The sequence below is a fragment of the Vanellus vanellus genome, assembly GCF_965231255.1.
Source record: "Vanellus vanellus genome assembly, chromosome: 4".
NCBI lineage: Eukaryota > Metazoa > Chordata > Aves > Charadriiformes > Charadriidae > Vanellus > Vanellus vanellus.
In genome coordinates, this window is record NC_138909.1 from 27,369,745 (window position 1) to 27,395,627 (window position 25,883).

A 25,883-nucleotide genomic window follows, 5' to 3' on the forward strand; every position below is an offset into this window, starting at 1 on the left:
ACTTTGTTTTTTCTGTTATTTCCCTTTGAATTACAATATTGTGTGCGAGTTATTTATTATTTTAAAGGTGGCATGGGTAGCCTATTGCTTTTAACCCCAGCCAAGGACGTGGTTATTTCTTATCTAGAGCACCAATTCCATCATAGCGTTGGCTGTGTTAGCTGTGAACTGTAGCTCACGTGTGTAGTATTTTGAGGGAAAAGTCATTCATTCTTCTGTGCTCTTTAACAGGCATGTCCAGGCATCCTCCAGCTCCTGATCTCCCTACCTTCTACCCCTTGTCTCCAGGCGGGGTTGGACAGATAACACCACCTCTTGGCTGGTAAGATCTTTTAGCTTCTTTTCAGACAAAGGTGCATGTTCACGCCATTCGCTGTTGTTGAATCAATGGCAGCATTTACAAAATAAGAGTGTCGCTGCAGTAAGAAACTACTACGTTATTTTAGTTGCAAAGATCAAAAAATGTCGATCTTTGAAATGAATTGAATCTGGTTTTTGAACGCATACAGAAATTGAAGTGTGTAGTTTTCACTTTGAAGTCTATATATTTCTTATGGCTCAGATTTGTGGCTCTTGGCGTTTGGAAAGATAGCAGAAAACAGTTCTCAAGGAACTAAATGTAAATTTTTAATAAACAAAATTGCAATTAGTGAGGGGAGGGGACGTAAGAAGGAACTTTGAAGTATGCGTGTGGGGGGAAGTCTTGAAACTGCACCAAAATGGCAAACAAACTTTTGTAGTCTGCTGCTTTTTACAGTTTCTGTATGGAGAGAAGCCTCTGTCATTGGGAGATTTTGCTACTCTTGCTGATACTCCCCCCCTCAGCATCTTTCCCTGCCGTTCAGGGTGTCATTTTCTTTTTGGAGGAAACACATGGTATTTTCAGAGTAATCGATTTGGCAGGATGCTTCATGTCTGCTTGGGTTAGATAGGTACTTGCCCTCAGATCTGTCGGAGCAAGGAATAAGGAAACTCGGCAACAATTTTAGTGCCTCAGAATCTGTATCTTGACTAATCTGTGCCCATGCAACGAGGGATGCAGATTGTGGTTTGGGTTTTTTTAGTGTGTTTATGGGAGGGGAACATGATCCAGATGACAATAGGCATAGAAAGTAGAGAGCAGAAGATGGTGAAATGCTCTACTGCTGGCAAATCTTTCAGGAAGTGCCACGTGCCTTTTTGGAACAATTATCAGATACCAAACTAAAATATGGAAGTGTCTGACTCTCTGTTTTTTTTTCCCTTATTTTTCCCCCCCTCTTCCCTGTTCGTTGCTGCTCGGCTGACTCCCCACCTCCAGCACCACCAGGCAGTTCCTGGCATTCATTTTCCAGATGTGGTCAATTGTTTCTTTCGAATGGTTTCTCAATGCAGAGGCTGGGGGGAGGGAAGAGGGAAAAGAGAAAGAAGAGGAGAGACAAGATCCGATCTTGTAAGGTTCGGGGATGTGTTCAGCAGCGCTTACTGACAGCAGGACGTGCCCAGCTGTCCCTTGTGCTATACGGCTTCCAGCTGCCTTCGGTGCAGAAGCGCTGCTGAAACTTCCTCCACTTGCCCCCCACTCCCCTTTTCTCTGAGCACTGCTCATTTCCAGTACTGTACTGCAAGTGTGAAACCTGTATCCTGAACTTTACAAAGGCCAAAATCCCCCTTTTTCCCCTCTGAAAGCTGATCTGCCAGTCAGTAAGTAACTGTTTGAATAGGATTGATGTGTGTGGTGGTCTTTCTGGGCGGATTCAGGTATTTGAGCTGAACTGATATTTGTTTGCATGACCATAGCATGCTACTTCAGGGTGTTAATTGTAGTCATGACCTGAATTGTTGCTAACGGAAAATAACCAAAAGGTAGTGATGATGATAAAAACTAGATTCCAAATGACAGGCTGGTGACAAAACGTTCCTTACCTCCTTTATACTCCCACATGAGCGGCTTTTACTGAATTGCAAAATTTGAACTTTAAGTAGTTAAGATGGACTTGTGTTGCTGTGGGCTTTTAGGCAGTTGTGGGTTTTGTTTTTTTTTATCAAATAAACTTCTACTTTCTTAGAAAAGCTGGCCACTTCCACCTCACTATAGAAGGTGCAAATGGAGAGAGTCCTAAGTTTTGACAGACTTAATATAACTTCAAAAGATTTTCTAGCTTGTCAATTCAGTCTGGTGTTCTTGCACTGATCTACAGTAGAACTATTTGGAATGAAATGCCTCTTTCTAAGAGCTGGTTAACCAAATCTGATTCCAGTGCTTTTAAAACTAGGTGAGAGAGGGATAGAGAGTGTGCATGCATGCGCGTGGGACTCTTTCAGTAGCGAGGAAGAAAGTCCAAAGTGTTCAAATATTCATTAGCTTTGAATACAGCAGAACTCTTGAAAGTGTTGCCTATTACTAATTTTTGTGACTAGTACTGAGTTCCCATCAAGTGCTTGTAACTCTAGAGTAACTACTGAATACCGTATCGTATGATTGATGGGTTCCTTTCTTCTGTGACCTCAGGCAAGGTCAGCCTGTATATCCCATCTCGAGTGGATTCAGGCAGCCCTATCCATCCTCACTCTCAGTCGACCCTTCCATGTCCAGGTAGGTGTAGGAGGTGAATGACTGACTGGGGAGTAACTGCTGGCGTTAGAGGGCAAGTTGCTCTTCTGCTTGCATCTTGGTCTGCCTTTGCTTGCTTTTCAGTCAGCTAAAACTTTACGCGTACATTTTTATTTAACCTATTTGTGTATATACAGTTTGCCTGGATCCCACACTGGTCTCATTCAGCATTTTCTTGGCAGTCTCTGAAGTGTTGCAATTAGGAGCACTGGTGAATTGTCAACAACTAATTGAGCCGTTTCATCTGAAATGAGTCTAGTTCATTTCTAGATGCAACATATAGTGTGCATCCTTGGGTTTTGCGCATGCAAGTGTGCAACCAGGTGGATCGTCACTCTAGTCTGTGTTCTCTAGTTCTAATTTCAAAGTTGTTGGTAATTAGTCTTGAATCATTTAGGTATCGCTCCGTGTGGAAACTTGCTCGCAAGTAGGTATTTCATAGCCCAAAGCCACTAATGGCAAGGGGTGCCAGCACAGTGTGTTTGTACTGGTGTGTGAATCAGGCACTGTGTCCTTATGTCTAAGTAAAAGCAAGCAATGCTAACTGAAACTTGGCCGTGACACACTCCAGACCTCCTCTCCTCTGCTTTTGCACTCTAAAGACAGCTTCTGCATCCTGTGCGTGGTGTACACAAGGTTGCAATATACCATTCTTGGTTTGTTTGTTTTTTTTTGTATGACCTGTAGAAGACACATCTCCTTGCACGGGTACTTAAGACAGGCCACATGATAAGTGGTGGGTCCTCTTGCCTCTATTTGTGTGGGCTGCTTTGGATTATCACTGTCCCTTTACTTCTTTACTGGGGAATGATAAGCATGTGCCTGTCAGGGTGATTGGGAAGAAAACCCATTCTTTCTCCATGATAAAATGACCTGATTTGGTTACAGGGCTTTGTGTTTGCTTTATTTTGATGGCATGAAGGAAAAGGGCAAGGTGACTAGGGAATGGAGAAAGGAGAGGCTGGATGTGCTTTCTTAACCAGCAGTCATTCAGCAAACCTTTGGAGCATGAGCTTGCTTTTGATGTTAATGGTACTTTCCACCAGTTCAAAATAAAGCACGCAGGTTTTCTGCTGCACCTGAGCTTGCAGTGCTCAGCACGTTCAAGATCCACCTCAGCTATTCTTGAGGATGACCTGGGTTAGTAGGGTGGGATGGTTAAGTTAGTGGTACTTTGGCTTTCTTTTCCTTCTTCCTTCTTGTACAAATGAAAGGAAGGTTTATTTAGGACAAAAGTCTCTCTCTCTCCTCCCTCCTTTCCCCCTTCCTTTTTCCAGGATGCAGGATTTTTTTAGTTTATTTTTATTTTAAGCATTTGAGGGAAGGACAGTGGGTTTAGGTGAAGTGATGTTAAAATCGTTTAGGTTAAGTACTTTGAGAAGTAAGAGGTGCCTTAGAGAGCCATCAGGGACTTCTTGAAAAGACTCTTCTTTTTTATTTTATTTGTTTCTGCATGGCAGTTCCCTCCTTTGCATTGGCTGGTGGTGGATATTTTAAGAATGTTTGTATCTTGGTGTGGAAATACAGTTTTTGGTTAAGAAATGTGTATTTTTATTGCTAGTCAGTGCAACTGTACAACCATTAAAAGTTTTTTTTGTGTACATTGCTAAAACTGTTTGCCTGAAAGGTAATAAAGTAACTTCTTTATGACCAAAATGTTGACCGATTTGTTCGTTTGTTTGTTTTTCTTGAATAAGTGGGCTGCAATGCACAAATCTTAGCCAAATATTTTTTCCTGCACTCTTAAAGAATTGTCTACCATTGCAAGCTCTGTAGTGTTTGCATTCTTGGGGCATCCCACTGCTGTCATATGTGTTTGATGTCTGTCTTCAGTAGGGTTACAGACCTGCCTTTGTTTTCTCTTTTAGGTTTTCACATCATATGATTCCTGGTCCTCCAGGCCCTCACACAACTGGAATCCCTCACCCAGCTATTGTAACACCTCAAGTAAAACAAGAACATCCGCACAACGACAGTGAGCTAATGCATGTGTGAGTCTGCCTTTCTGTACTAGCCTGTAATCTATAAATGTTTGAGAGCTAACTCTATCTGAAGAAGAGTCAAAAAAAAAAAAAGAGTTAAAAAAACCCGTGCCTTTCAAGTTGTCTTTGAATTTTAACTCTTCTCCTATAACTAAAATGGGACATGTGGACTACTGTTTGGGAAGAGTAATGAGACATGAAGCCATTTCTCATTTCAGTCCAGCACTTTTTAGTTATCAGTAACAGTCATCTTGATTCAGACATAATCATGAAACTGTCTACCCAGGGATATTGCTTGAGTGTGAACTCACAAACTTCTGCTGGAAAAGGTTTTAAGTGCAAAGTCCTGCTAGTAAAAAGCAGCCCTTTTGCTTAGTAGTTGAAGGCAAAAGGCCTAAGAAAGAAGTGGATGAGGAGCTATCTTCCTGCTTGTAGCAGTGGTCTTCTAGGGTACGATGAATCGCCTCTCAAAAAGAGAATTGAGACGAGTGATGAATTTGGAGTGGATTGACAGATCAAATGTTATTTGCTAGAGAATGTCAACCTGACATCCTCCTTGAGTATTAGATTAAGTCAGTTATCTGAAAAGATACGAAAGTGGGTGGGACATGACCACTGAAATTCTGATTCTTACTACTTAAATGCTACTGTAACCACAGGTTGGTAATTTTCCACTGGGGTTTTTTTAGGCTGAAGGTAAATGGATGCTTTTTTCCCCCCTCCTTTCCCTTTCCCCCACCACGTTTTAGGAAGCCTCAGCACGAACAGAGAAAAGAACAAGAGCCAAAAAGACCTCATATTAAGAAACCTCTGAATGCTTTCATGTTGTACATGAAAGAAATGAGAGCGAACGTTGTAGCAGAGTGTACTCTGAAAGAAAGCGCAGCTATCAACCAGATTCTTGGCAGAAGGGTATGTACAGGAGGGGGTATGTGTACTCACGTGTGCTGCTAATTTGTGTGTGTTTCCCTTTAGTTGGGTGTGATGGCTCACTTTCTGCTTGAGGTGCTAACTAATGTGCAACTATCAAATTCACTATAGAAGATAAAACATGCAACTAAAAATAAAAGCAGTATCTTGATTTTCTTTTTTCAGCATCAGCAACATCATTAAATTGGTGTCTGTTCCACTCATGTCACGGTGTCAGCACCTCAGGCATGAAATATCCTCATTCACACATGGCAGGAGCATTCAGATCACCTCCTGGGTCCTCCCTTAGGCTGGCATCCATCAGAGCAGGAGGGGGTCACTCAGAGATGGACACTGGATGCCAGTGGAGATGGAACTCAAAAGCGAATATAACATGGTCCAAGTGTAAAGTCATGTAGGTTGGGAGGGACCCGTGGAGGTTGTTTAGTCCAACACCTGCCCAGAGCAGGTCCAGTTACATCAGGTTGCCCAGGGACTTGTGCAGTCAAGTTTTGAATGTCTGTAAAGTCAACAGCTGAGTACTGGTGATCCCGGTATACGTCCCAGAGCCTTGCTGAGAGCCATTTGCTTCTGTGGCATTGTAGGCATGTTTTGTTCTTTCCATGCTCCAAAAAAAAAAATGCAGGCCAACCCACAATTACAAACTTCATGCTCACTCGTGTCAGCGGTGTTCTTCCAAGGGAAAGCAGCAGAGGTGAATGCCCATTTTGCCCTTCACTGTCCCAGAAATGAGAAAAGGGACAACTTTTTGTATCAATCTGAGTTTGAGTAGGTATTATTCAAATCCCCTTGCTTAGTGAACACCTCTTCTTGCCTGCAGACTAAAGTAGCATTGAGAGGCACTGCAACTCTCTGAAAACCCTGTGCTTTATAAGTGGGAAGTCAGTACATGACCTTAACTGCTACTTCTCTGTTACAATCTGAAGACTTCCTCTCCCCCCAACAGAGCAGAAATCTATTGGTACTTGTCCTCATTCCTGCTGCCTTCTGCCTTCTCTCTGATGTCCTTGTTACCTCTTCTTCAAGGACATCTCGGTGCTTGCCTTTTCCATTCTTTCACGCAAGTCTCCAGGCTCATGTTTTCATTCTCACTCCCTCAGTAGTTGATCTTAGTTGCTCTAGTATGTCAGCCTTGTGTTCTTGGCCTGAATGAGGGCAGTGGCTTGTTTATCTCCATTTTGGTAAAGAATCAAGCCTCAGGGCTCCATTGCCTGCTTTTTCCACAGCTTGGACAACTCCTTGCAAGTTACTGTTCTCCATGAAAGTATCTCAAATTCCACTTTTACTGTGGTACAAACAATGCATGAATTATCCAATATAATTGCTTGGAGATTAATTATTATCAAACGTTTTGTGTTCAGTCATCCTGGCCGCTATTTACTATACCCTGTGCCACTCCAGAACAGGAACCACCTCTGTTCTCAAGAGCTGATGCTTTGCATGCTGCTGGGCTCTCTGATACCACAGCATAATGTTCACTGCCTTCCAGCTCTGGAGTGCACTGTGGCATTTGTGGAGTTTGAGAGTTGCAAATAGACTGAACCGCTGTGCCCTCAGTAACACATCGAACTTGCCAAGTCAAGACAGACAAGCGCTTTAGTTCGCATCTTCTGATGTGTAACAAAATGACATATTAAATCACACAAATGTGATCTGATCTGAAATCCTAGTTCTGTAAATTTTTCTTGCATGAGTGTCTTGATGATTTCATGTCTGTCATTTATTTATTTTTTTAATATCTTCTCTCCGTGGCACCCTATGCATGTTGTCAAAGTCAAACAAGACTACAAGTAGAGGAAGACTACAGTTCTGTGGTTTCACTATCTTAGAAACTTTTTGCAGTTGCCATTTTCTTTGCTTCTATTACAACAAGAAGGAATCAGAAAGCAGGTACCTTGAAGCTCAGTACTTAGAGGTTGATCTTGGAACCCAGAGGGCTGCTGATGCCCAGAAAGCCCTCTGTGTTGGCATTGAAAACCTGTGTGTAGCTGTTGCTTAAAAACAAGACAGCAAACCCTTCTGTGGTGGGGAGCTCACTGCCCTTTTAAAGCAACACAAAACCTTTCCCAGTTGGGGTTTGTTTTTTTTTTTTTTAGTTTTTTTAAAGTAGTGTTAGGAGACCGTAGTTCTGTGAGCAGATTACTTGGTGAACCCTGTTTCCACAAATGATTTTTGTCTTGCTCAAGGTACTTGGCAGTTGCAGAGCTGACAAGTGCCTGAAAGTTGGTTAATAAACACGGGTGCTTGTAATTGCTAATGGATTTCATTTTTTGCAGTGGGGAAGGACTGAATCAAAGTCACAAAAACACTTGCTCGTGTCGTCTGTTGCCTAGGTATGAGTTATTTCCTAGTCTAACGCTCTGTTTATTTTGTTTGCAGTGGCATGCTCTCTCCCGTGAAGAACAAGCGAAATATTATGAACTAGCTCGTAAAGAAAGGCAGCTACACATGCAGCTTTATCCAGGCTGGTCTGCAAGAGACAACTATGTAAGACGCTCACTTGAAGGCTTTTTTTTAAATTAACTTCCTTTACCTAACTTTTTTTTCTTTCTTCTTTTTCTCTTTAGCGTGTGGAAAGTTCTGGATTGGGGGGGGGGGGGAAGGCGGGGGGGAAACATATAACATAAGCCTTGTATTTGTCTGCACTTCAAGCATCCAGAAAACTTGAGATTTTGTTGTTGTTGTTGTTGATAAGGTGCTTCTTATGAAGATCACAGTTTTTGAGGGGAAAAAAATAACACGGAAAGGTTTTTTTCCTAAGACAGTGGCCAATACTGTCTGAAAGTTTATATTCTACTGTACAGGTGTGAATTTTCCATAATTTTCTATTCGATCACTTGCTATTCGGTAATCTTCTTTAGACCCGAGCAAAAAGGGGTGTCTGTCTTTCAAGAGAATCAAAAATCCAAGGGTCTTAATGCAGACTGAACTTCAGCTGAAAGTAATTCAGAATGGACCATCTCTAAATTAAAGCCTGCAAAATTTGTATAAGAAAACTTCATGATAGATCCTACTTTTAATACTGTTTCATGAAGCTAAGTAGTTTTCTTACAATTAGTCTTATTTTATAATTAAATATCAAACAAGTGTTAATAGCACGTTGCATCGCTTGCACTGCACAATTATACCTATTGTGCTTACAATGAGCTGTCAGTGTAGTCATACGTTATGTTACGAAACTCACAAGCTGCAGTCCTGGGAGACTGATCCTAGCCTGAGATCTGGGCTCCTTTCCATCCCCTCATCAGCTGTGGCATTATTTACTGTGATAGGAAGTGCACACGCGGTATCTGGCTCGGTTTTCCATCTGTATTAGGTGGACAGTAGTATTTCTCTACTTCAGTGATATTTTGTGGACATTAAAGACTGTGGTACATAAATACAGCGTTAACAGAAACTGTAGAAGTACCTGACATTTCCAACCCAGCACAGCTACTGTTCAGCTTAAAACAAAATTTTCATTGTAAGCTAGAGTCTCTTAGGGGGGAGATCTTTGGCATGGAAGGCATTGACGCAAAAACTGTGTGATCATCTCGGAAGCAAATGCCTTGGACTTGCTGACATCCATGCCCAGTTTCTTAAGCACAGACACTACTGAAAGCTTGTTTCTGCCTGTTTTATACAGTCATCTTTTCTAGCAGATGAGCTGTCACGGCCTTACGCAGGTAGGATATATTTCCAGTAACCAGACCATGTCAACAGCGCTGTCTTGAAATACACCTGGGAACAAATAGGGCCTTAGTGATATACTCCCTGAAAACAAGGGGATTTCAATTGTCTTGAACTTACTGGCTGGAAAATCAAAACGCTTTGGAGCCTTGTCAGCTCCTGCTTACTGGACATCAGCCTTCAAGATTGTCCTGTGATGCTCGTCATGTTGACTTTGAGAACCTGATGTGTTTTGCCACAGCCTACTGCCATACAGTACAAGCAGTGGACCTGCAGTTTCTTAAATGCCTTGATAGACATTGAGAGTATTTAAGGTGGCACGTATGAATTCTCTCTTTGATGTGCTCCCAGCCTACATCCTGTGTTGAAGCATAGCTCTGACATACTCCAGCCCTATATGTTACAATGGAGAAGTCCGCTAGCTTCCTCTTGCAGTCTTTCTCTCTGTCTCTCCAGGAATGCACGTTTGTTGCGGTGGTGGTGAGAAGGTGATCATAGTAGATCACAGTTTATCACTGAAACCTTTTCAGGTATATGTCGTCTTTCCTCTTTTTTTTTTTTCTTTTTTCTCTTCATTTTTTCTAACTTGAGCAGTCAAAAGTGAAATTGTATTAATTTAGCACACATTACTGCAGTATTTTGAGAGTTGGAAGTGACTTAGGGGTGACTTATGTTTCACTTGGCTGAATTTCACAAAAGAGTATGATTAAAAAATATGTACTACTTGGTTTTAATTCTTCTATTTTGTTTTGCCTGCTTAGTCAGGATTTCAGAAATGTCAAGAAAATGTTAAGCGTTGCTGTTCAACTGTTGACAATATCTGTGTGCTTTTTATTATATTTTATTACTGACACCCAGAGTAGTCCTGCGAAGTTGTGTGAAAGTCACGAGAAGCGCAGTGTCTTCATAATGTGATGGTGTCTGTGTGTGCTGGAGTTGTCAAAAACTACCTCATTTGGGAATGCTGACAACTAGTTTTCAGCCCAACCTTTTCCTTCTGTTCCTCCGCTTCTGGTATCTCATAGTTGGATCTCAGATCAGCTTTCAGTATGTTTTAGCACTTGAAGTCAGCCTGCTATAGAGACTAAAACATCATTTTCCTCCCATGATTTTTCCATGTTAACATCTGCACTAACGCACTTTCCTCTGCAATGAAGTATTGCCTTGGTGCCGAAGTGACAAAGAGTATCGCTTGGAGTTTCCCAAAGCCCTTGAAATCTGCTTTCCAATGTCTAGTCTTGGTCCCATCTTCGGAACCTCGCTCACAAGGCATTGCCCAGCCCTGTTGCCAGCCTCAAGATAAACAAGGACAGAAGCTTAAGAGAGGAGCTTAAGAGTCGGGCAGGCCCACACTGTCAGAGCAGACTGGAGACTACTTGAATTCATCTGCCATCACTTCACCGTAGCCTGTATTTGGAGCCCTCGCGTGCTGTCCATCAGTGAGCACTGCAGTGGTTTGAGGTGGTTTCTCACATCACCTGCTGTCCATCCCGTCACCTTGCAGAGCTAGCTAATGGGAAGATGTGTCCCTCCACCTCAGCCCTTCCAGTTTGTGGCCACCGTGCGTGATGTGGTCTATGATGGGACATAACGCTGGTGGCTGCCAGCCATGTGGAGTGGGGTAGCCTCTAGCTGGGGGGCAGAAGGACGGACAGCAGGCTGCAGTCCTGCTTACAGCAACTGCACCAAGGTTTGCTAGAGCTCAACTGTTACAGCCTGTCCTGGCAGCCTGAATGCTTCTTTAAAATATAAATGGATATGACTTTTTTTTTTGTAAAACAAACAAACAAACAAAAAAAGCTTTGACTGACAATATAGGACAATAAAGAGAAGTCATATGGAGGAATATCAAAGTGGTAATTAGGGCGATGCAAGATGATTGAGGTTTGAAGTTGTGGGTCTAAACTGACCTTTTGTCTCCTGAAAGACTGTGCGGACGGGGAGCTCTGGCCTTTTCCGTAGCTGGGGGTGTGGGAGAAGGCTGAGTGTGTGGGTTGGCACGATGAGCCTGTGCCGGCACACTGGTGCCAGTGCGGTGTCCAAGAAAGACAGCTGCCAGGCATCCATTTCTGTCCTGCACCTCAGTCACGTCAAGGGTGCTCGGCCGTACAGCAGTCTGCTATTTGCTTGTTGCACAGCGCGTTCTCCGGGCGCAGCCGTACGAGACTTGGCTTTTGTTAAGGTAGGAGCGTTATCAGAACAGTTTTAGTCGGCTGGTTTGCACCCTGGGGACAAGTCGTGGTCGTCTTAGGTACTTTCAACACCCTGTCTGCTGTTGCCATGTATGACAGCGTAAGTATCTGAATGTGTGAAGAGTTCTTGTAAGAGCCATAAATTAGGATATCAACATATGTGTCATCAGATTATTAAGCGTGAGAAGTCTTTTTAGATGCTGGCGGCTGCCAGCGTTAGTTGAGAAACTGCCAGAAGTTGTAATTCCATGTGGATACAAAAATGTGTATTGCTCATGTGCGTATTGCTCCATGGATGCTGAGAGAAAACCTTGTTACCATTGAAGCAGTTGGAAGTGGGTTAGAAAAGGTTTTAGCTACCCCGAAAACAATTGTTTTTTTTTCCTTTCTCAGTGTCCAGGTGGCTTTTGTTTCTATGCCATGAGATGAGAGAGCGACAAAAAAGAGTTCTGTGCGTGTCATGCTATGGTAAAATTTCCTGTTTTTCAGGGGAAGAAAAAGAAGAGGAAGAGAGAAAAGTTGCAGGAATCAGCATCAGGTAGGCCACGAACAATTCTTACCATTCACCTCAGGTATATTTTAGAAACCAGGGCTTGCGCTATTTAATTCTTACATGCTTTTCTCTAACCCTTGCTTCTGATGGATGTTTTAAGATACTTCACTTTGAAAGCAAGCTTGTGAAAATGCACACGACCCGTGTCTCCTTTCCCTTACACCTTTCCATGCAGCAGTCCTGACGGCATCAACACCTTTGGCTGAACTTACGCATTGCTGCAGTCGCTGTCTTGCTTTACCTTTGCTTTTCTCCTCAGTCAATGTTAGACTTAGCTGTGCCTCAAACACTGTGTGGGATTATTGGACACTGGAAACTTTACACTGACCTTTTTGCAGCCACTGTATTTGTTATCGCTGTATTTTACGTTTCTGTGTACACTAACAGCTGCCTAGTAGGTTGGCTAAAAGCATCAGTGAGGTCTCCTCTTTGCCTGTAAAATATATACAAAGAAACACCCTGTTTTCCCCAACAAAAATGGCTGGTATAAGAACCATAAGAAAAACTAAGCAACAAAACGAAAAACACACCAAAAAATCCTTGTAATACTGTAGCAAACAAACTTATTTGGAATGTGCAAAAACTCTGTAACAGAAATTTGTTAAAGGAAAACAATCTTCTACAGGTACAGGCCCCAGAATGACAGCTGCCTACATCTGAAGCATGGTAAGAACATCTCTAAAGCTTTCCTGCTGATAAAACTGAATTGTAAAATAAGCTTTCTTATAAATTTTATGCAATAATATGAATTTAGCAAAAATTGCAGAAGTATCATATCCCAAAGCTAATGTTACTTTGACTACTGATGGTTTTTATACCGGCTATCCATTAGGTGTTCACCATTTCACTTCTTAACCTTAATATTTTCAAATTGACCATACCTCACTGACTCGCTGCAAGTCTGCCTGTGAAGCACAGGGATGGGTTTATTAAGCAGTGCAAACCCTCCCAGCCAGCAGACTGTCACAGTTCGTACGAGCAGGTTAGACGCCGGCCTCAGAGAACATTTTATGTGCTGACATCTACAAGATGCTGGCTGGGCTGGGTACACTTTTTTCAGATTTATTCATCTGTATACTAACAAAACATCTGCTAAGAAAATGGGACCGTGTTTCAGTTATATCAAGAATTTCTCCCTCAACTGTACAGTGGTATTTCATGTGTTTTCCAGCGTGCGTTTTCTCTTTTCATATCATATCATATCATCTGCACAGAAGGTGGAATGACTACTGATTACACATATCCAGTAACACCATCAGGTCTGCTTGTGAGTGCACGCAGTACCGCAGCGAGATCCTCCTTTCTCAGTGTTTGTGTTGGAAGGCTGGTACCTTCTCTTCCTCTCAGTGTGATACGTTTTCTTGTAGGAGTGGCATTCATTTGACATAATAGTTGCTTGTACGCTGTCTAATTAACTCAGACTGCTCTAGGGAGATCCCTGAGAATTCCAGGAACCGTGCAAAAAAATAACACTTTCTAAACTCACCTATGCATTATAAGAGAAACAGGCTCTTTCTCCCCTCTCCCCCTGCCTCGTTTGGCCGCATGATCCCCTGGGCACTCGGAGCGGTCAGCAAAGCGGCCTCCTGTTGGCCCTCTGCTCTGCTTGGACTTTCAGCCAGAGAAAGCCAAGTTAAGTTTGCTCTGTGCAGTGTGTCAGTCGTCAGTCAGTCAGCACGATTCAAGCCTCTTCTGTAGTTACGCCGTTACGCTGGTTAGCCTAAACTAGGTTGGGTTTAAGACTTTGGCATTTTTGGGGGTTTGGGTTTGGGGTTTTTTTTGTTTTTTTTTTTTTTTTTAAGCTGAAGTAAAGTGAAAAGGCAATGTGCGTGCTCTTTTTTTTTTTTTCCTTCCTGCTAAGCAAAAGTTTTTCGGGCAAGCAGACAGTCTTACCCTTTGCAATATGCCTGAGTCATGCTGATTTTAGATGCGGATTGCAGCATTTGGGTTCTGTAGCCTACACAAAAAATGTAGCTGTAAAGTGTTGTTAGTTACAGTGTAACTGCCATAAGTATTGTACTTATTAATAAACAAAAAAAAGCAACTGCTTTAACCTTGAGTTTTATAATTGATATTTCAGCTTAGTTGCCCAGATCCATGATTGTTCTGTTTTTTGTTAACAGAGTACCAGTAAGCAAAACACACATAATCTGAATTGATGCCGAGCACTCGATTAGGATCAGAATACAACTACAGTTCAAGTGACAGTTAAAAACCAGGGGATACTTGGTTTCTGGGATGCCTTACGATCTAAGGATGACTGCTTTGCCTACCCTGAAGTACTTTCACTGGAGTTTCTCTGTGTTTTCCATAGTAGAGGATGAGTTGAAATAGAAAAGGATGAATGTTCTAAGTATGTGGGTTTTCTCTCTTTCCCTTTTACCTCTACACCCCTTCCTTTCTTCCTTCCCCTTAAGCTCCATAACGGTGTGGAAACTGTTGCTAATACCTGTCTCTCCGTCCTCGTGCAATTTAACACGGAGTATGAGAACAGTAGGTATCTTCCACTAAAGGGGGAGCGTGAGGTTGACTCCATATATGTAGGCAGCCTCACTAAATGTTGCGTGTCGAGTGAATGCTCTCCACTGGAGACATACAGATGTGCTCTAGCTGGAAGTCAATGCGCAGAATGATTTAGGGAACCTGAATCAGCCAGACTTCAAAGTAAACTTCTGAAGGTTAAGACTCTTGCCCTTTGCAAGCCTAATCCAAAGAATGTTTTGCCCACAAGCATAATATCATACCAGGCCCACAGCAGAGCTGTTGTAGTCTTACTGGATGGAGATAATAAGTTTGGGAATGCCTTTCAGTAAGTGTCGCAAAGAGCTCTTGAAGACAGGAAAACACTAGCTTTCTTGCTCTTATGGATGGTGCAAGGAAGAGGGGGAAGGAGGGTGGGAGGTCTGGGAAGGAGACAAGCGTTCTGTTATCTGAGAAGAATCAGAAATGAGTAGGTGGCAAGACCAAAGAAAGAATCTGGAGATCAGCACAAAGGAGATCAGCCAGGGCTGTAATTACGGTGATGTAAGTGAGAAGGATGAAATGGTGGGAGGGTTGTGTGGTGGGATGTTCAGAGGAAAGTAACGGAAGAGACATGCAAACAGAAATGATTTAAGATACTGTGAAAGTTTTGGGTGGCTTTTTTTTTTTTTTTTCCGTCCACGAACACTTCAGCACATACATGACTTTTAAGGTGGACCTCTAACCCACTTTTTCACTTGAGACATCATTTGAGCGATGAAGGCCAAGGTGGTAGCATTCAGTTGCTCCTCTTCGCAGGGTTGTACACAGCAGCAGGCTTCTTATGGCTTCAGTGTTCAGGATTTAGCTGAGTTCCGCAATCTCCTGCAGCCTGCTGAATGGCCAGTTTGTGAGACACGTAATATTAGAGTGCTTTAGGAATACTGTGACCTGGTGCTCCAGTCTATGCTGGGGTACTCCAAAGCATGTTGCCATTCTTGAAGAGTTGTGGAACTGTCCCCAAGCAGGATTTTGGGTTTTAGTTGACATGGCCCAACACAACGTTTGAAATAACTTTTATTTGTTGAAGAAATAACTCGCATTTATTCTCTCCTTTTGAAATCAGCGAGAGTGGCATAAGACCTGATAATGCTAAAAACGAGTTTGGGAGAGGCCAGGAGAGAAGGGAAAATGAGGAATGCTAAGATTAAGGACAATGTAGAGATCATCTGTTGAGCACCTTTCAGAAAGGTGGGTGTTTTCTTGTTACTTTAAGCACAGCCTTCTAGAAGACTTGTAAACGGGAGCAATTTTGCATCAGAGGTGGAGAGTCCCGATTTCCTATGTGATTTGACTTTTGGAGGGGAAAAAAGCTGATTTTTAGCATCTCATGACTATTTTTAAATCAGCAAGGAAAGAGAAAGGTACCAATGAAAATTCCTCCTGATTGTTCTGCAATGTGGAAATAGTTACCTTCTTATGACTTGCTATATACGGTAATTGTAAAAAGCACATCATTTGACATATGGCAGAATGCAATTGGGAAGTCCTCACAACCTACATAATGTAACATTGTGTTTTGGCATATCTTCAAGGGCTAAAAAGAGTGACAGAGAAGCTTAACAGACATTTGAAAACCTGTGAGAAGTGTATTTGTGGCTTGCAGAGTTCCATGACAATTAGCATTTAGATTAGCAAAGCTTTCAAAAATGAGAAAACTTGACTAATACTGGTTTACAATCAGAAGCACTTAAAAGGATTAGATGAAGACTGTTTCTTTAAACAATGAATGATCTATAACCTTTCAAACTTCCTACTTGGAAATTAGAGCCAAATTTCGGTGCAGAAGTGATTTTTTGATAGTGTTGTAACAATTTATGACGGGATTATCTTTTCCTTATTACTTAGAAATAAAATGGAGTGAGGTTGTGAAAGGAGACTATAAAGTGGACCCAATCTGCAGCCAGAATACTGTGGAAAAGAACTGTCTGATGACTGTGGTCGTGGTTGACTGTGGATTTCTGGCCAGCATCCTAGAAAGGCGATGCAAAGAGGATGTGGTACCTTGCTATCTGAGGCACGTGTTTTCTAACCTGGCTTGTCCAGTTTTCTGGAAATTGCTGCTGGAATAGCTGAAAATGAAACAAATGCTCCACCCCTTTCCATACCCCTTGACTGCTCAGAAGCTGTAAGCAGAGCCTGGAGGATTTGCACAGAAGTTAGCATGTGTGAGAATTTGTGTGGTGATGGTGGGGCAGAGACATGTCTTGATTTGCTTTAAAGTCACATTTCTTGTGTGACCTATGTTTCCCTATTCCCTGTTTTGCCTGTGAATGATGGCCTTCAGCATAGGCAAGAGAATTTGCTGCACTGAAACATTTAGATTATTGAATTCTTTGGTTAACTTCAGCCTTTTTCAGATAGAAATAGCAATTTCCAGAGACAAAGGGTGTAGCCCCCAGACAGATGCACTTCTGCAACTTAATTCTGACCTGACATTGATCTTGTGGGGATGAAAGACAGAAAACCTCCTCTCTTTCAGGCTCTCTGACACTAAGAGAAGCATCAAAAGAGCAAACCTGAAGAAAAGCTGCCTGCTGTTTAGGTGGCAGGTACAGAGGGGCACTGACACCTGCTGGGAGAGATGCAGCAGAGCAGACCAAGTCCCCCAGTTTCCTTTACCCGCCTGGCGGAAGAGCCTTCTGAGGTGCAGGAGGGAAGAAAGGAAGGGTATAAAAGCAATTTCGGATGCAATCAGAGACTGTGTGAGGGATAAGAGTAAGTCAGGGTAGGGGCCAAGCATAGGTTTTCTAAATAAAAAACCAGCAGAACACTTTCAGCTAGACAATCAGCATTGATAGGAGATTAGGGAAACAAGAAAATTTTGTAAGCGTTACAAAACGTTAGTTTTTGCAACCAAAGGGTGTAGCACAGTCAGCTATGAAGTTGACCATCAGCATTTCATGTTTTAAATGGACACTGAGGAAGGGCAAAAGTAGATAATTCAGCAGGTGAACATCTAGAACATGTTTATTTTGTCAGAGGTGCTCAAGTTGCAGATGCTGCTGTGAAGTTAGAGATGCCTAATGAAGTTTGATCTCACAACCTTTAAAAAAAAAAACTATATCGTTTCACTGCTGAGGTGTTAGCAACAGGCGGCTTGGGCTAGAATGAAGGAACAGTGGGACGACTATTGTTCTAACTCTTCCTGTGGGATAGGGTGGGGACAGGGAGTTGACGGCTGCCATTCTTCTCTGGATGAAAACGGTGTATTTTAGCGGATTTAGTAAACTCACCACCAGACTGAGAATTCTAAGGTCATGAGAAAAACTCTGTAGAAACAAACTGTTTCATAAAGATATCGTAAGATTTTGAAATGTGGTTTCATTCTCAATTGGAAGAAAACCTCAGCATTTTAGTGTTCATCTCAGGTCTCTATTGCATTTTCATTTTTTAGTGTATTTACATGAAAAATTTCAAAATGAAAAATTGATACTGTATTCCTGAACAGCTAGAAAACAAGTTGTTATGACATTGTCAGTCTTTCGCATTTGTTTTTGGAGACTAAGCTTGGGTGAAATCTGTCCTCTAATTTCAACAGAATTCTGTTCAAATGCAATTCTGTCAAAGCTTAGCAAACTCTAGCACTGAGTTTTGTTTCTGTCTGCCTTTGACTTTTAGAGATTATGATTGGATGGAAGAGGTCTTCTGATAAACATGAATGCAAAACCAGCCATCCTGAAGACAAAAAAAAAAAAAACAAAAAAAACCAAAAAACAAACAATAAAACCAAACCAAAAAGCCTAAATTTGATTTTGCAGAAGTCACTAATAGAGCCAACCTTCTCATACCAGTCAGTTCCTTAACCCTCTACTTAAAGACTTTTTATGCAAGTCATCTTTTAAATCTCCGATTCTTTACTTGCTTGTTAAGACTGTACTGTGTAAACTGGTTTGAAAGTGTGCAGACTGGAAAGCTGTACAAGGAAGGAAGCTCACAGCAGGGCCAGCAGAAGCACCACTGTCTTGCCAGTTAAACGTGAGACCAGCAACTAGTTAGACACTGTGGGTTTTAGTCTGGTCATTCAGGACACCAGCTTTCTGCCACTGGCTCCAGCGGTGGGACCAAACGATGGAAGCATTTGTGCAGTGAAGGTGTCGTTGGGCTCTGGTGTGTGAGCAGGGTTAGATGCAATGAGGGAAACGGTACCAGTGACCATCTCTCTGAATCAGTCGTCTTGCCACGGGCATCAGTAGAGCTGGAATCAGGGGGTCAGAGGACTAAGGAGGCTTAACTGAGCAGAGATACATAATTTCTGAAGTTGCTTCCTCCTTGCAAAAGCAAGATACTTGTTTCTTCATGAATATTAAGTTGCATCAGAATTAAACTGTGGAGTTTTGAGGGCCTTCTATCCTTCATCTCTGGCATACCTGAAGTTGCACGAGGCAAAATGTTATTGCCAAAATAACTACATATAATTAGTTTTATGGTGTGTGCATTTGCCTTGACGCTAGCTGAGCCTACGTTTTGATGAATAGTTGGGTTTTTTCCCATATGCATGTCTTTTTGAGATACACAAGCCTCCTGTTGTATATTTCAGACCAGTAGAGATTTTCTGCTGAGATGACTTAATTGTATCAAAGTGAAGTTGATGTGTCTGATTTCTGTAGTGGTTTCTGTGTACTGCTGTCTCACACTGGTAGTGTGGCGTTGCACGGCTGATTTGCATGTAAAAGAGTTGATGAAGCTCACGAAGATATTCAAGTTAGATCTGACTTACCTTTGGTTGCATGAAAGCAACTGTTTAAATTATTCCATGTGCTAGGAGATTGAAATATTGAGATTGTCTTTCAAAGTGCAGTGTAAATTCTAACCTTTGTTTAATTGTGGCAGAAAAGATAATACACAGAGGAAACTTCACCTATGTCATTTCTTTCTTTTGAAAGAATTTTAACTTACTTTACTTTACCAGTACCTCATGTACCTCATGTCTTTTCTATTACAACAGGTGAAAGCTAGGGGCACTGAAATTGCTATTTCAGAACAGATGCATCTTTCTTCACAGCTCTCAGTCTATAAAATAAGTAATTTTAAAAAGTCTTCTGAATATTTATTGTATGCTATGAAGATACAAAAGGGGACAAGCCTATATCTTCCTCCCTTCCAGATCACTTTTAATATATTATTCTTCTTTAAGAAGCTGCTAGACACAGCTGTTTAGGGCTAATCTATTTTTTATTATAAACATGGAACCTCTCTCCCCTCCCACCCCAACAGGAAAAACACATTGTGGGTCTTCCAGTAGGATCATTTTAAAGATTGTAGCACAGTGATAAAGCTTCCAGTTTCATGCTGCCTACACTGGGGGCCTTTGATAAGAGCCACACCTGCTTTGGCATCACTGACTTCAGCTGCACAAAGTGGGAGCCCTAAAATACCTGGGCGTTTCCTGCGCAGACACTAACCTGCTCTGGAAGAGGTCTCTGACTCATAGGGGGGGTGGGAGTGGTGGTGTAGGTATTCCTGCATCTAGCTTAGGCCAAACTAAGAGGACAGAAGTTAGGACACCAGACTCCACCTGTAGTCCATGGAGAGGTATTTCCAGGGGTAGCTACTTCTGAGCATATAAAACACCAGTAGGTAATTTGTTACTGGAGACTCCATTCACAGTTCCCAGCAATGGGCTGAGGCTAACAGTAGCAAGGCGGGGGGGTGAGGGGAGAACACAAGAAAAAATTATCACTGACATAGCTTCAACATGGCAGTATCTATTACAGTTTTAGGGTACAATTTTATGTAATTTCTTTGGCAACAAAGCTTAAAAAGTTTTCCTCTGCTGCCTGCTGGTATCCAGCTCTTGCAGAGAGGGCTTTTTCCTGTCTCCCGTAGGTCCCCCCATCCCTGTGCTGTAACAGCTTGTGGGACCCTGCAGCAAATTGGATTACTAAAATGACTGCGGGTTCTGTTGGGAGGTGTTTTTTTTTGTTTGGAAACAACAAAGGTTGTGGAGTGTTTGTTTTTGTTTGCCCAGAACATTTCAAGGATCTGGTTCAGGCTAACCCCACAAACCATGGCACAGCTGGGCAGGAAGAGGAGCAGACTGCAGGGCCAGCATCTATCTGCTTGCGCCTGGAACTCTCTCTAGGTCTGCTGCTAAAGAAAATACAAAGGGGCTTCACAAACAGTGTGAACCTTTCTGATAAATAATGACTTGGTTCTGCATACCCAAGTTTCTGGAGTATTGGATAAACTCTGGCAGTAAGTCGAACATGTTCATTTTGGACTTGAAAAGAAAAATGACGGTTTCAGCTGCCAGGTCCCCGAGTTTGCCATGTTGTTTAAAGTACTGGATTAAAAGCCAGGTTTGGAGACTGACTTTTTTTTTTTTTTTTAATACATATAACTGCTGTTGTATGTTGTCTTGTCTCTTCTTACAGCTGTATAAAAACAACCTAGGGTGAGAAAAGGTGTAGAAAAAAAGCACCTGGTTTAAAATTTTTTTACTTTCTCTTGCTTTCTGTGAAGGGTTAGCTATCTCTCTTACTTACTCCTGTACTGACCCAGACACTCTTGACTTTATTCCATAACCTCTTCCAATTAGCATGACCTGGATGAAGCTGCATAATCCTCTCCCTTGTTCTAGAAAAATGGAGCTGAGTTAAAGACTAGAGGAGGAGCACAAGGCCCTTGCAGCCTTCAGTCCGTCTCATTCCCACACACGGGGAGGACTTCTGATCCCCCTCTGATGCTCTTCCCCTCAGTCATTGAGCCCAGACTTGTTAGGCGGCTTTAGTTTCACTGTAGTGATTCCTGAAATACAGTTTTAGTACTTCAGTAGTAAGGCTTTTCTTTTTACACTGAATCATTGTTGAATTTTATTTCTGTTTCTTTCTCGAGGTGGTTTTTTGGTTGGGTGTCTTTCCCTCCCCCCTTTCCTCCTGCAGTCAGATGTACACTGCAAATGGCACAGACAGTGCCTCCGATTGTGGCTCGGGCTCAAGACTTCACATATGTAAAATGTGACTTGCAGCACTTTCTTTGAAGCCTAACCACAGCCAGGGAGCTGTAATTGCAGTCTTTGATTGCGCCGACTTCACTTGTGGATTGGGCTTTGCTAGGGCATGCCTCGCTTGGCGAGACTTCAGCTACAGCCCCCCATGAAGCCTTAGATGTGGGAAGTCTTCAGTCTCCTTAGCACATGCCTGTGGTTTCTTGAAAAGAATCCTGATTTGACCTGTTTTAGATCTGTAAGGCAACACCACCGTCGTTCGTATTTTTTAGGTATTATTTGGTTTATCAGCAGTAGAAGCAATTTCCAGGGCATAGTCTTAATGTGCAGCTGGGGAACGGCTGGGTTCTAGATGCTGTTTTCGGGATAGCTACTGTGTAATTTGCTGTACTGCAGTGTTTGCTCAAAAATCAAAATATTTGGGGCTTCCCTATGCCTGACCCCTTGCAGAATTACAGTAGTATCTGCAGCCTCCCTATTGGAGCAGTGGGATAATTAGGCGCCATGGAGGCAGGCGCTGCGAAAGCTGTGTTGGGATCGAGACAGAAGCGATGGCCGCTGTTTGAAAAAGCTGAGGGCCAGAGCAAGGCCGCGGTCGTTATTTTAACCTCCTGACTTCAAAGACAGCTTGCTGGTATGGGAAGGGGGGAGGAGGCAAGGAACCATCTCAACAGAAGAGCATTTCATTTCCTTCGGTGAAGTAGACATTCCTGGCTGCTAATGGGGAGTAGCTCTGAATCACAGCGCTTGTATCAGACTGCTGTGAACTACTGGCCTGGCGCCTCAAGGCCATTCCTCAACAGGAAGCTGAATGTTTTCATGTAAGACTGAGAGGAAAACCTTCCCAGGAAGAGCAACCTGGACCAAACCTTTGAAAATCCGGGATGAAAAGGCACAAAATAAATATAAAGCTGCAGGGTGCTCTCCCCAGTGTTCCTCTGCTGTTTGCTTGGCCTCTCTTTCGTGCTCCTTGGAAAGGTAGAGCCCTTCGCAGCGCTTTGATCCGCATGTGTTACGGAGCACTGTGCTACTTTATAAAAGAAAAAAAAAAAAGGCAGGAAGCTCAGAAGGCTTTTTTTAGATGGGACTTGGGCTGGTTTTATGAGGAAATAGGAACTGAATTAGTCAATACAGACCACCTCTGTTGAAACCACTGGTTTGCCAGTGGACTTTCAGCTGTGCTGTTTAAGAGGCCAGCCACAGTGGCTTTAAATGTCCTTTTGTGGCTACCAGCAGCAGGTGAAAATTATTCATTATGTATCAGGGATGGTGGTATTTGGGGAAGGGGAGAGTGTCCCTTAAATTAAAGCTATACAGGACAGTTCGATATAAACTTGTGCTTTTTCTTTCTACCTTACTTAGTCTGCACCTAAACTTCTTCAGCGTCCTCAACTTTCCTTTCCACTAAAACAATGGGCATGTGGGTGGCCTCTGATGAGGAGACAACTTGTTAAGTAAGGTTTTGGGGCTTCAGCTTGCACTTACTAAAATCAAAGAGGCCAAAATCAGTTTTGGAGGATTTCGACCCTGGAGTAAATTAGCCTGTGTAGCTCCTTATTCGGGAGCAGTACTCAACCAGTATGAGCAAAATGTTGAGCGTTGTAATGGCTTACACAGAAGCTGCAGCAGATGGGAGGTGGGTGCCCAGTTATAAATGGCCCTGGTTTAAATACCGCTGCTGTGATATTTGCTGATTAATTCTGCTTGTGGCTCTTACAGGCTCAAGCAGCCTATCTATTATGATTAGTCTAACAGAAGTTTGACTTGTGGTTTAAACCACTTCTTCATAAACTTGTTCTGTCTTGCCTTGCGTGATTCAAGATGCTGGCAGTGTATCTTCTTTGTGTGACTAAGCATTTTGTGTTTCTTCTCTTGAAAATTCACTCACCTCCTCCATTGAACTGCATTCCTGTGCTAATTTTGGTTGTTCTCAAAAGCTCCACTCATTGAACCCTCTACTTGTTGGCAGCTGAGTAGTACCTGGAGGCCTAAAGGTTAATGTACATTTTTTGAGATACCAATAATCCTGAGAACATTACTGGAGAGCATGTGTCCGTCTTTGGAAAAATGCCTGACTCATTAGACTGTCTTTGGGTGGAGTCCGCATTATAACCCAGTTGTCTGGGTCAGAAGGGCAAGGGTGATGGTTGAGTTAGCAATTGCATAAGTCAGCTCATGTAACCCACAGACCTAATGATGAAGAACTGTTCCTCTCTGGATGAGCAATACCTGTAAGGCTTGCACTGTTGGCCTTTTCACATGCTATAAGAACCTAAATCCTTCCAAGATCCTAGTGAACTTTACTGCTAGGTAAGAGGTCCATGACTCTTACACAACTGGAACATGTTCCCTACCCTGCTGAAGAGCAAAACGAATCTTCCCCAGTTTCGAGGATGCATGGTAGGGTCAGTGTTCACACATGCCTCACCCACCACATTCCTCTACCCAGCTGCTTACAGAAGACAGCATTTCTTCATTTCTGCAGGGATTAGAGCTTGAAGCTCTGAAGTAGAGGTTTAATCGACCTCAACCACTGTAGTACCAAAGCCTGAGGATGTCTAGTTTTGTAACAGGTATCTGGGCCAAATGTAGATAAAGAAAATCCATTACAAAAGGGTATTACTTCTTTAATATGTTGAATGTCTAAATAGCTTAAAACCCCACCTTTCTAGTTGGTGTGGGCATCTGTTTACAGTCCAAAGTACTCTCCATATATATTATTGCAAACTTCAAGCAAGAGCAAGTACCAATACTCTGCACTTAACTTTGACATTGCAAATGCACATTCCACTAATACAGTCGTGTCACAGAGTTACAGTGACACACCACCAGCTTCTTTGAAGGATTTTAAAAAAAGGCTTCATATAGTCTTCTCTCTCTCTCTCCCCTCCCTGTAGGTGGGAAAAGAAATGCTTTCTCAACTTGCAAAGCAAAGGCGGCGACACCAGGACCCCTTCTGGAGATGGAAGCTTGTTAAACCCTAGGTGTGTCCTTCATCCACACAGACCACCCCCAAGGAGTCTGTCTAGGATGTCATTCACCCTGATGTCACTGCTAGAGACACTGAATCATAAAGACAATCACTGCCAAAATCCTTCACTGTCACGAGGTCCAGCCCTGATATAAATAGAGCAAATGATCTCCTGGGTCAGCAGAGGAGCTCTTGTCTTCACTCCACCTCTGCCTTGCACTCTTAAGCCCCCGTCTCATCTGTGTCCATATCGAGTCAGCAAACAAAGTAGCGTGGCTGTCTCTGCCTGCTTCAGCCAACAGAATAACGTAGACCACAGCTGCCCCATACAGCACATCAAGGAATGGAATTTGCCTGGACCAGGATGACACACTCAACCTTCTTTTTATTTAATGGTGCGACAGGATCAATTTTGGTTTTAGCTTTTTTAAGAAACTTGAATGCTTTTATATTTTAACTTTTAGTTTGTAATTTCTTTGGTGTATATTTTACTAGGTATGAGCTTTTAAACAAGTGTCAGAAATCTGAAATACTTTTTAAATAAAAGGGGTTTTTCTTTTTTTTTTTTTTTTTCTGCCAGAGGAAAAACCTGTATGGAAAAAAGGTGGCTTTTTTGTTAAACTATTTGTAACAAATAGTGGCCTCTCAGTCTATATAATACAGTGTCCTATAGAACTAAATAAATGTAACAACAGTCAGCTGGTCAATAGACATGTCAGTCTTGCATCATCTACTCTGTAAACATAAGCAATACATCCAGCAAATCTGACTGCAGTGAGTTCTCCTTCTCACCCATTCCCCTTCTCCTTGTAAAAAGCCCAGCACTTGAATTATTACTTCAATTGTTCTGTATTTGTATCTGTTTTTGTTAGCCTGTTAGTGGGATTTTATGCCAGTTGTTGAAATGAGCATTGATGTACCCATTTTTTAAAATAGTAAGGCACAGCCTTTGCCAAAAATACTGTCAACCGATTTTTTTTTTTGTCATTCCAGTTTGAGTTAATGTGCTGAGCATTTGTTTTTTAATAAAAGCTTTGTAATAAAACTAAAGTCAATTGTCTGGCTTAAAAAAGAAAAAAGAGAATGGCTTGTGCCAGAATCCCTCGAAGGTAGAAACAAGCCCAGGAAGGCACAGTCACTTCTAAGGCTGAAGATTTTTGGCGCATTCTTCCCTCATAGGAAATGCAATGTGTCTGTTCAGCTGTTTGCTCATCTGAAGTAAAGTCATTTTGGAAGAGACGATTTCTTAAAGACAGCAAAAGTCTCTTGTTTTCATACCAGGAGTAAGGAATGGGCAGACTCAGTACTCCCTTATGCTTCTCAGTTAGATTTGGCCCAAATGGAAGTACCAGGGTCTGCGATATCTCCCTCCATCTTCAGCTTCCTAGTAAAATCTTAGTGAACACAGCAGTGGTTTTAAGCTGATGATTAGGATTATAGATTCCTTTCTTTCTGGATGCCGTCCATGCCCACACAAGGGGTAGGAGCCTACAGTTAAATTTCTTACAGCTCTATAAATTACCC

At 42.3% G+C, this 25,883-nt stretch overlaps 1 protein-coding gene across 5 annotated transcripts in view; it reads left to right on the forward strand.

The window, feature by feature from the left end:
• LEF1 (lymphoid enhancer binding factor 1) overlaps nucleotides 1–25,409 on the forward strand; it is a gene marked incomplete at both ends in the record, with an annotated part of 70,203 nt that extends 44,794 nt beyond the window's left edge. The window contains 7 exons of one of the 5 annotated variants that reach the window (XM_082482563.1): nucleotides 232–322; nucleotides 2,492–2,575; nucleotides 4,462–4,584; nucleotides 5,325–5,487; nucleotides 7,885–7,992; nucleotides 11,856–11,904; nucleotides 24,286–25,409. In XM_082482563.1, coding sequence (XP_082338689.1) covers nucleotides 232–322; nucleotides 2,492–2,575; nucleotides 4,462–4,584; nucleotides 5,325–5,487; nucleotides 7,885–7,992; nucleotides 11,856–11,904; nucleotides 24,286–24,365 — 698 coding nt within the window. Of the gene's footprint in view, nucleotides 1–231; nucleotides 323–2,491; nucleotides 2,576–4,461; nucleotides 4,585–5,324; nucleotides 5,488–7,884; nucleotides 7,993–11,855; nucleotides 11,905–12,544; nucleotides 12,580–24,285 lie in introns of those variants that run through there. The other 4 variants (XM_082482564.1, XM_082482565.1, XM_082482566.1 and 1 more) reach the window with 4 other exon arrangements.
• Nucleotides 25,410–25,883: the final 474 nt, after the last annotated feature.